General features: G+C 36.2%; 2 protein-coding genes across 2 annotated transcripts in view; one reads left to right on the top strand and one right to left on the bottom strand.

Annotated features, from left to right (window-relative positions):
• Nucleotides 1–2,544: 2,544 nt before the first annotated feature.
• Nucleotides 2,545–5,566, bottom strand: LOC106139628 (beta-1,3-galactosyltransferase 5). The gene is made up of 2 exons (XM_013341108.2): nt 4,716–5,566; nt 2,545–3,130 (listed from the first exon to the last, which is right to left on the bottom strand). Exons 1-2 carry the CDS (start codon nt 5,434–5,436, stop codon nt 2,835–2,837), a joined length of 1,017 nt encoding a protein of 338 aa, XP_013196562.1. The 5' UTR covers nt 5,437–5,566; the 3' UTR covers nt 2,545–2,834.
• A 697-nt stretch (nt 5,567–6,263) lies between these two features.
• The window catches only part of LOC106139621 (histone lysine demethylase PHF8), a 30,175-nt gene continuing 25,970 nt past the window's right edge, over nt 6,264–10,468 (top strand). Inside the window, exons 1-5 of the mRNA XM_060951511.1 lie at nt 6,264–6,379; nt 7,911–7,996; nt 8,618–8,792; nt 9,212–9,332; nt 10,286–10,422. Of these exons, the coding sequence (XP_060807494.1) occupies nt 6,279–6,379; nt 7,911–7,996; nt 8,618–8,792; nt 9,212–9,332; nt 10,286–10,422 (620 nt within the window). The 5' untranslated portion in view covers nt 6,264–6,278. The remainder of the gene's footprint in view (nt 6,380–7,910; nt 7,997–8,617; nt 8,793–9,211; nt 9,333–10,285; nt 10,423–10,468) is intronic.

Raw genomic sequence — 10,468 nt, 5'->3', positions numbered from 1 at the left:
ATCTAATAGTAGCAGCGGTCCGATTCTCAAGTACAAAGAACCAGAGAGAGATAGATCTTTTTCTCCATCCAGGTGGTATTTTCTCATCAAAAGAAGCAAAAGATGAATGCAAGATGCAGGGATCCCTCACAGTGAAAAGTAAATGTAGTCTCCGCCGGGGTAGGCGGGGAGAATGTTTATATTTTTAAATACATTTATATATGATAATATGTATTTAAATACATTTACGAACATACTCTGAGTCTATTGAATGGTACCTTTGTTACTACCTTGATGAGTGTGACATACCTATTTTGGCGTATAGACAACCCGAAGCGCTTACTCCAAACTTTTTTTTTTCTCCGAATAGTAAATGAATTGTATAGACCGGAAAATAGTACCTACATGACATTTGCCTACAAACCCGCCGATAAAAATAGCGGGTCGTCCAATCCGCAAGTCAAGTTGATAATGTTTGAGCCTGAAGCGCCACTTGAGCACGGTCGCAGCGACTTCGATGGTGGAATTATCTAGAGATTTCTATTCACATACATACATATAATCACGTCTATATCCCTTGCGGGGTAGACACAGCCAACAGTCTTGAAAAAATTGATAGGCCACATTGAGCTATTCGGCTTAATGATAGAATTGAGATTCAAAAAGTGTCAGGTTGCTGGCCCGTCGCCTAAAAGAATCCCAAGTTTGTAAGCCTATCCCTTAGTCGCCTTTTACGACATCCATGGGGAAAATGTGCCGTGTGGTTCCCGGCACCAATAAAAAAAAAGGAATAGGACCACCCCATCTCGTTCCCATGGATGTCGTAAAAGGCGACTAAGGGATAGGCTTATAAACTTGGGATTCTTCTTTCAGGCGATGGGCTAGCAACCTGTCACTATTTGAATCTCAATTCTATCATTGAGCCAAGTAGCTGAACGTGGCCTGTCGGTCTTTTCAAGACTGTTGGCTCTGTCTACCCCGTAAGGGATAAAGACGTGATCATATGTATGTATGGGGAAAAGATGGAGTGGTCCTATTCTTTTTGTATTGGTGCCGAAAACCACACGGCCTATCTCATCTCCATCATAAGGTACGCTGCTAACCGTGGCGGTCTAGAAAATGCAAGTCGCATTTATTTATTACTTACATTACATGTAGGTTATAAAATTAGAAATTTTATATCTTTCCTATGGATGGCGTAAAAGACGACTAAGGCATAAGCTTATAAAACTTTTAATTCCCCTTGAAGCAACCTTTCACTATTTGAATCTCAATTCCATCGTGAAGCCATACAGCTGAGCGTGGCCTTTCGGTCTTTTCGAAACTGCTGTCTCTGTCTACCCCAACAAGGATACAGACGTGACTATGAGTATTTTGACAGCTCTGTATGATTCCCGAAGAAATGCACAGAAAGACGTGCTCAAGAGGCCGTGAGCGAGTCATCGAACACGCTAATAATAGGCTACGAGGCTTTGCTGACCGACAGATTGTGAGCCTTCTCTACCAGATTACAGTACGCCACGACATGTCACTGGTTCAGTGTGTCATGCTTGATTATTATCGATGATAAATTAAAAAAAAAAAAACAAATTGAAAAATTATATTCATTATTATCGGACACTTCATATCACTGAATAATTGCCATGTTTCGGTTTCACAACATTGGTTGACGTCAAATTAATAATTTAATGATTTTATGTATGTATGTATGTCCATACATACATAAAATCACGGAGGGGTAGGCAGAGACTACCTCTTACCACTTGCCACGATCTCTGCATACTTCCTTCGCTTCATCCACATTCATAACTCTCTTCATGCAATCTCGGCGGTTTCGGGTACTGTTGACCCTGCCCTTTGCCAGTACCTACGTCCTTAATTTAATCAAGATACGTTCGGTTAGGCCTTCCCACTCCGACCTCTCCCTCCACACTCTCCTTGTATATCTGCGTCGACCTGCTTTTATTCATAAAATAAAAAAAATATAAATATTTACTTCATTTTTCCCCTGCAAAGCATACGAAGGTCAGACGGGTGTAGCTTCGTGTAAAAACTTTATTTCTCTTCTATCGTTTGGGTTCACCTCGAAGAGAGATTTAAAATAAGACTTGTCTAGTCTATATTGTCCATCCACCATACCCAACGTCTAATAAGTCTTGATGTCTGTAAATAATCGTACAAAAAATGAATTTTCTTTTAACACCGTTCCGTTCTAAATAAATCACTACATAGTATAAAACAAAGTCGCTATTTTAGTCTGTTTGTCTGTATGCTTAAAACTTTAAAATTACGCAATGATGCGGTTTTTTGTAACGGGTAGAGTGATTCAAGAGGTAGGTTTTTATGTATAATTTTTTCCAAATTTTGCACCCGAGCGAAGCCGGGGCGGGACGCTAGTTAAAAATAAAACAAATGTTTTGTTAAAAATTTTAATTTAACAAACTTCTTAAGGCACTCAAAGCACAGTATTATATAAATCTTAATGTACCTACATTTGCTTTATGCCAAGATTCTCTGTGCAAGGCGGAAAATGCACAAAAATTAATAAATGTGCATCAATAAAGGTAAATATTAGTTTAAAACATTCAGAGATTTTAAAATTAAATAACCACAAAACTTTACTAATACAAAAATACAATTTGTATGACTTTTATCACAGTGAAATACCTAAACTACAACATGATTTTATATAACAAACATATGTATAATATATATTTATATAAAGTTATATATGTACTGACTAACCAACTTTTAAACTCTGATTTTAGGGTTATAAATTTGCGTGTATATTCTAAAAACCCTGTGGTATAAATAAACCATAAAAATAAGAAATTTTTGTGCGCACCTTTTCATTTTTACCTAGTATAAGTTCCTTTCTCTTTTACCAAATAATCCCATGTATTCAATATATCGTAAATCGTCAGATCTGGTGGTCCAAAGAGGAATGGTCCGAAATAGTTTGGGCCTAATTTTAGGAAACTTTCCGATATATCCCTGGTCAAAATACGGTTACCGAGTGGCTTCCGAGGCACTCCGATTTTCTGGGCGCAAATTCCAGTGATTTGGACATCGTCTATCCAAAAATAGGATATGGACTGTGCGACCTCTAGAAGTTTTGATATGACATCTTGGGAGTAGATGATCGCCCAGCCTGTTTTATAAATTAAATTTATTACAACCTCTTTATCTTCCTTCTGGATTTAGTCCCAGTTGCATCCTCACAACTCTGGAGAGGAGCCTGGGGTATGCATTTGACCATCGATCCTGGATTGGGTGAGTCAGGTTTTTACACGAACCGACTTCCATCTAAACTCCGCAACCTTAGCAGGGCTACCTAACCCGTATTAGATCGATCGTGGTTACGCATCCAGTTGCCTGAATATGCAGGTTTACCCACGATGTTTTTCCTACCGTAATAGCATCGGTTAGAACCGCCGCTCCGACGATGTGTCGGAGGTTGTATATATTGCTCCAATGTGTGAAATATTTGCTTTCGCGATTTAGGTTTTTCGCTGTTTTTGACTGATAGCGTGATTTTATGTTTTTTTTTTTTTTGTAAATGTGGCGTATAGATATCGCCACAGTTAATAACAAAAATTAATAGAACCTCTCGCGAAAGAATTACCAACCTATAATCACGTCTTTATCCCTTACGGAGTAGACAATAAAAAAACTCGAATAGACTGAAAGGCCACGTTTAGATATGAGATTCAAAAGGAGCCAGGTCGCTGCCCTTCGCCTAAAAGGACTGAAGTACATAGGTATATTTGTCTTTCCCTTAATAGTCTTTTACAACCTGCACGGGAAGTAAAGCATCTGGTACACACTATATTTCCCGTCGCCAGACCAGCATGGGAGCTAGCAATAATGTGCGCCTATTGCCTTAGTCGCCTTTGACAACATCCTGTAATAGAATGAAGAAAATAAAAAAAAAATTGTTTGAGTGACAGGCTTATAAACTTGGGATTCCTGCTGTAGGGGAGATGATCTAGCAACCTGTCACTATTTGAATCTCAATTCCATCATAAAGCCGTACAGCTGAACGTAGCTGAAGGTATTGGTAAGTTAAGTAGGGCGTGGGTAGCGACATCTACTATTGTTACGCCATGAAGTAAACTTCACCAAATTTCTCCACCACCCGCTAGATGGCGCTATTAAGAATTTCCTATACAAATAGCAAAGCATCTACATAGCGATTTCAATTTTTTTTTATTTTCAAGATTATAGATTCAACATTGTCATTCTGGAGATATAACATTATATCATGGTCATATAATGTTTCTTTTTTTAATATAAACCTACAAAAACAAAAAAGAACTGAGTAAGGAGTTATGGTTTTACAAAGACTGATCTTCCTTCAAGAGGGCTACTTTGGTCAAATATAGCTGTTATAGAATGTACAAGAAGAATCTTTTTAACATGTTTTTAGTCCTGGGTTTATCCATGAAATGGTATTGATAAATATGTATCATTTTCTATATTATGATAATTAATTTATAAGAATTTAGGAAAAAAATAACACAACATATAATCATGTCTACATCCCTCGCGGAGTAGACAGAGCCAACAGTTTCGAATAGACTGAAAGGCCATGCTCTGCCGTTCGGCCTTATGATAGAATTTAGATTCAAATAGTAACAGGTTGCAAGGCCATCGCCTCAAAAGAGGAATCCCAATTTTATTTGTCTATTTTGGTGCAGAATATATTTATATAACAAGTAAAAAAAAATTCAAACCTCCGCAATATGCCGGGTAATAATAGTCCTTATATTCATCCAGTGTTACTTGATATTTGGAATTTTCATTCCTCTGGGCTAAAGAATTCTCATATCTGTGACAATTTATCAAACTTTTCGCGCCGAATGGTGACAAAACTCTGCCCAAATAATTCCACACCTCTTTAATATTCACAACTATGTCATCATCAGTTTTCAATACATATTTAGCCTTTGGACAATGGTGCGTTACCCATTTCAACCCCATCACATGTTTATAAGTCAGGTTTTTATAAGCATCTATGAAATTCCCTTGTACAATATCCCCATACAATTTAATTTCCTCTATTAACAGTTGATTTGTAATGTTATCAGCTTCTCCTAATAAAAACACCAATTTTGTTGAGTCCACTGTCTTTCCCCATGTTTTTCTAATAGCCATTCTGTTAGCAAAATTAGTAGGCCTCGTAGAAACAATAATCACCAACAAAATCCCAGCTAGATTATCTCGACACGGTTGTGCGTTAGCCAGAAATGAGAATTTCAAATCTAACAATTGGTCGTAAATGTCTGATGTATTTACGATTGTGGTATCATAAGGTCCAAGTAAAGATACCGGATATTCACGACCTTTCTGAGAGTAGAAGTATTGATAAATAGGATAAACAAATAGAAATAAAGCCAATACTATCTGCAGGAATTTGTTTAAGTCAAAATTGTCACTTCTTTTAATTATGAACATGGCGTTTTCGAAAATGTTACACAAACATCACTTTATCCCTTTGGAAGTTTGGACTTACACTTAATTAATGAAACAAAACAAACTACACAAACAAAATCATTTGCTTTTTATCAAACTTGGTGCCCGCGAATAAAAAATTAAAATGCGTTGACCAATCAGAGGAAGCCTCATAATCTTTCGGTACTTTCTTTTTCGTTCCCCTATGCAGATGCGCAAAGACCTTTTAACCAGACTGCCTAATACTCAACTTTGTTGTGTTCATCTAAATCACGTATTGTACGTATTCCACATATTTCAATTCTTATGAATGCAGTGATTAATTATGACAATTAACTAACTTTCTAAACATAATTGTTTCAATTGTCTGAATTAGTCACTGATCGCCACCAAACATCTTTAGAAAAACTTAAGAGTATCGACTTAATTTTTATTAGAAAAACTAATGAGTTTTGTCTTTGCCAGTCAAGAAAAAAAAATATTTTTCTCTCCAAGATTTATGTGAATCTATATTGATCCACCCTCAGCCTACGACCCTTGCTTTTGATGCATAGGTACATTATAAAATATTTTTTAGCTTAAATAATGTGTAGTAAATAACTATTTGGTAAAGTAACGACATCTATGAGTCATCTACATAACTAATAAAATGTATGCAAAAAGGTTAAAATTTTTGGATAAATTTGAATAGTTATTGTTAAAAAGTTATAGATAGCGCTGCTCACTTTAATGTTTAGCCTTATGAGCCAATAGATGGCAGTGACAATAGGTATAATTTATTTTTCTAATGGCAACCCCACTATGACGTGGTAAAAAAAAAGATAAATTGTCTATTCGCCATTAAAATGGCGTCATCGAAGGAAACTTATTGTTTGTGTGGGCAACCATATAATGTTGGGCAATTTATGATAGAATGCGACTGCTGTCGTGAATGGTTTCATGGAAGGTACAGTGGAAAATATACAAACCGTAGTGTGAAAATTGTGTTGTGTGTTAAAAAACCAATTATTTGATGTGACAGTGCCTTGCCGTTCGGCCATAATTTTTCTATCGAATGTTTTGTTGTTTTATTCTTGTTGTTTTACGTTCATAATTGAAACGTATCAACAAAACGATCTTACGAACAGTTGTGCTAAAGTGTGAATAGTCAAAACGTTTTGGTTTATTGCAAAATGCATTGTTTACATACAGGCACATAATGTCCCACAAGTGTGAATTTACACTCTTTGTTATTATAGTAATCTTTGCCTTGATAATCATGATAAGAGCTTCTTACATACATGTCTTCTGCATATATTTAGTTTCAGTTGTATCTGTTTAGTAACAGAAAAGTTTTAGATTCTATAAAAAAAAATCATTGTGAAATACTGTGCAGGCAAGGACAAATCCCAAATTATTATTATCAAAATAATCATTAAAAAATGTATTTACCTTAAGAATTAATCCACTGTGTCCACATCTAATAGAAGTTATGTAGAACTTCTTTAATTACAACAATTTTTTCACTGATAATGAATGAATTAAAACTAGCAAAGCCGTGGACAAATACTAAATTTTAACACCAGCTTTTGTGTAAAGATCTCTCTTATCACATAATTTTCCCAATTGCACATACACATATGCTCATTATCACGTCTATATCTGTTACCTAGTACAGAGTCAACAGTCTGCAAAAAGCTAAAGCTACGTTCAGTTTTTTTTTGGAAGAGGAGTTTGGGACTCACCCACATAATGTGTTATGTTAGTTATATCTCAGGCAGATTTTGTTTATTGATGTATATTTCACCAATAAAACAAATAAAACATTTGTTGAGAATAAATTAATTTACACCAAAACAAAAATTTGTCATCATGCTTATTGCACATATCAATTTAGACAAAGCCATGATTTAACCCATAGCCCAAGCCCTAACTCAGAAACAGACATCAATAAAGTTAATGAAATTTATTGTAAAACATAGACTTGCTACGTCAATACACAATTGGTCCCATTCTAGGCAATATTCCTGTCCTGTGGTAACAAAAATTGTAGAACATAGAAATTATTAAATGTAACAATAAGGTTTCAATTATATCTATAAATCTATTTACTACTATTTGTGAGAAGGAAAATGTTTATTGGAATTCTTTTTGCTAACTTAAGATATCAGATCTTATATATGAAATTCTCGTGTCACAATTTTCATTCCCGCGCTCCTATGAAACGGCTTGACTAATTCCCATGAAATTTTGTGAGCATATTGAGTAGGTCTGAGAATTGGCAAACATCTTTTTTTCATACCCCAAAGTGATAAGGGTTGTCCACCCTTAACATTTTTTTTTAACTAGAAATCACTTTAAAATTATTTATATGGCAACTTTTAAGAGACAGCTAGTATCTTATTTTTTATTAATAAATGATAAGTGTTTTACCATTTTTATGGAGATGGTTTTGTTATTGTCTTAAATATTCCAAAACAATTTTGTTGCCTTTTCAGTTGCGTGGATGTCAAAATCTACCATTCTGATGACATTGACAAGTACCACTGCCCCAAATGTGCACAAACTTATGGACCTTCAGTGTGTAAGTTCATTTATACATTTAATTATATGAATATTATTCCTGAACATTTCTTTCAGTGCAAATAAATAAATAAATAATAAATAAATAAATAATAAATAAATATATACGGGACAAATTACACTGATTGAGTTAGCCTCGAAGTAAGTTCGAAACTTGTGTTACGAGATACTAACTCAACGATTATTTTATAATAAATACTTATATAGATAATACATACATATGTACAATAAAATCTATATCTCTTGCGGGGTAAATAGAGCCAACAGTCTCAAAAAGACTGAAACGCCATGCTCAACTGAATGGCTTAATGATGGATTTGAGATTCAAATAGTGACAAGTTATTAGCCCATCGCCTACAAAAAGAATCCCAAGTTTACAAGCCTTTTACAACATCCATGGGAAGTTATGGAAACAATCAACAAATAACACCAGATTTTAAAAATATGTATATGGTCCGTTGCTGGATTTCACATTCGCACAGTTTTGTTTCAGTTAAAAGTATTCCTTCTACACTTTCCATCAGTAAAAATGCTACAAATATATAGGCATAGGCAAAAATTGAATTCATATCATGAATTTGAATAAAACAGTTTGCAATTTCAAATATCTTTGTTCTTCCAGTGAAAATACCCACGAACAACCACAGGGCGGACAGATATGAGTTGGGTGCCGAGAACCACCCGTCCCAGGTGGGAGCCCCGGCGTGGGTGCGCGCGCTGGCCGCGAGGCCGCTGCGGCCCGCCACCGCCGCCTTGCAGAGGCTCAGGGCGCAGCAATTCACCGAGGAGTTTGTCAGGTATATATATACCAACTAATATAACATATGCGAAAATTTGTCTTTTATGCAATCTTCAAAAATAAAAAATGTATGTACCTAATGAACCTTACTTACCTTTTCAGTTGCGAACTGTGTATCAAATTTTATCACTGATTTGCATTTCCAATCTTTATTGTAATATAAACTACACCCTAATTACATATTAACTATAAATATTACATATTTTCAAATTCTATCTTAAAGCCAAATAGCTGAACGTAGCCTATCAGTCTTCAAGACTGTTGGCTCTGTCTACCCCGCAAGAGATATAGACGTGATTATATGTATATATTAAATGTATATGAATACAAGTTGTTCTGAAGCAGAAAAGCTTTACTACCAGATCCTTGAAGCTCGCCTGATGAAGCTTCTTTTTATGGAGTCATGATCTGTTTCAGGGATGACGGCTTTACGCGGCCGATTATCTTCCACACGCCTGAGGGGCTGGACCTGAAGGTGCCCAACCCAGCTACCTTCACGGTCCGCTCCGTATTGAGATTCTGCGGTGCACAGCTGGAAGTAAGTCTTGTTACTTACATAGTCTCTGCCTATCCCTCCGGGAAAGAGGAGTCATTTATGTATGTATGTTTGTACTGTATCATTGTAAAAGGAAGTATTAAATGTGTGGTTAAATAACGAGGTGCCCTGCGCCAATAGAAAAAAGAATAGGACCACTCCATCTCTTTTTTCATGGATGTCGTAAATGGCGACCAAGGGATAGGCTTATAAACTTGGGATTCCTCTTGTAGGCGATGGGCTAGCAACCTGTCACTATTTGAATCTCAATTCCACCATAAAGCCATACAACTGAATGTGGTCTTTCAGTCTTTCTAAGACTGTTGGCCTACGCGTAAGTCTACCTGGCAAAATTTGTTTGTTTGTCAATACTTTATTGTATGTACAAAAGAGGCCGCCCGTGACTTCGTCCGCATGGATTTCCTTTCAATCCCGCGGGAACTCCGGGATAAAAAGTAGCCTATATGTTATTCTGGGTCTTCAGCCACCTACATGCCAAATTTCATCGTAATCGGTTCAGTTGTTTTTGCGTGAGAGAGTACCTAACAAACATCCACACTGACATCCGGACTTACAAACTTTCGCATTTAAAATATTAGTGGGATAACAAATTTTTTGAAGTACATACATAAAAAGATATTAAAAAAATAACAATGCACAATGGCGGACTTATCCCTTTGAGGGATTTCTACCAGTTATATTCTGTGTCACATTTCTATTCTAAGTTTGGATAGTTTTTAAGTTGACGTTGTTGAAGAAAATGCTGCAGTGCAGTTTGTTACCGCTCCTTCTGCACTGCCGCTTTGGAAGCGGCAGTTAACCTAGTTTTAAGTCATTTATTTGACGTCAACCAATGTGACATCAAAATATATGACAATTAGTTAGGCACAGCTAGTTAAGTGATACGAAGTGTCCCGTAATAACGAATAAATGTTTCGAATTTGAATCGTCAACAGGTGGAAGTGATAGACGTGCGCAAACAGACAACTCTACGGATGCCGTTGGGAGATTTCGTGGACTACTTCGAAACGCCGCCGGAGCATCGTGACGAGAAAGTCTTGAATGTTCTCAGTCTAGAGTTCTCGGAGACCAAGTGAGTAAGCTGAACCGAGATGTTTCTAGAGGGAGGCGTTCAAATA

Source organism: Amyelois transitella, chromosome 25 (assembly GCF_032362555.1).
Source record: "Amyelois transitella isolate CPQ chromosome 25, ilAmyTran1.1, whole genome shotgun sequence".
In the NCBI taxonomy this organism is placed as follows: Eukaryota; Metazoa; Arthropoda; class Insecta; order Lepidoptera; family Pyralidae; genus Amyelois; species Amyelois transitella.
Note: the sequence above shows the minus strand (reverse complement) of the source record. Positions and strands in the feature narration are given on the sequence as shown.

Coding starts and splice junctions, on each gene's coding strand:
- LOC106139628 (XM_013341108.2), bottom strand. CDS start 5,436: ATGTTCATAATTAAAAGAAGTGACAATTTTGACTTAAACAAATTCCTG. Junction 3,131..4,715: donor TTACCCGGCATATTGCGGAG/GTTTGAATTTTT, acceptor TTTATAAAACAG/GCTGGGCGATCATCTACTCC.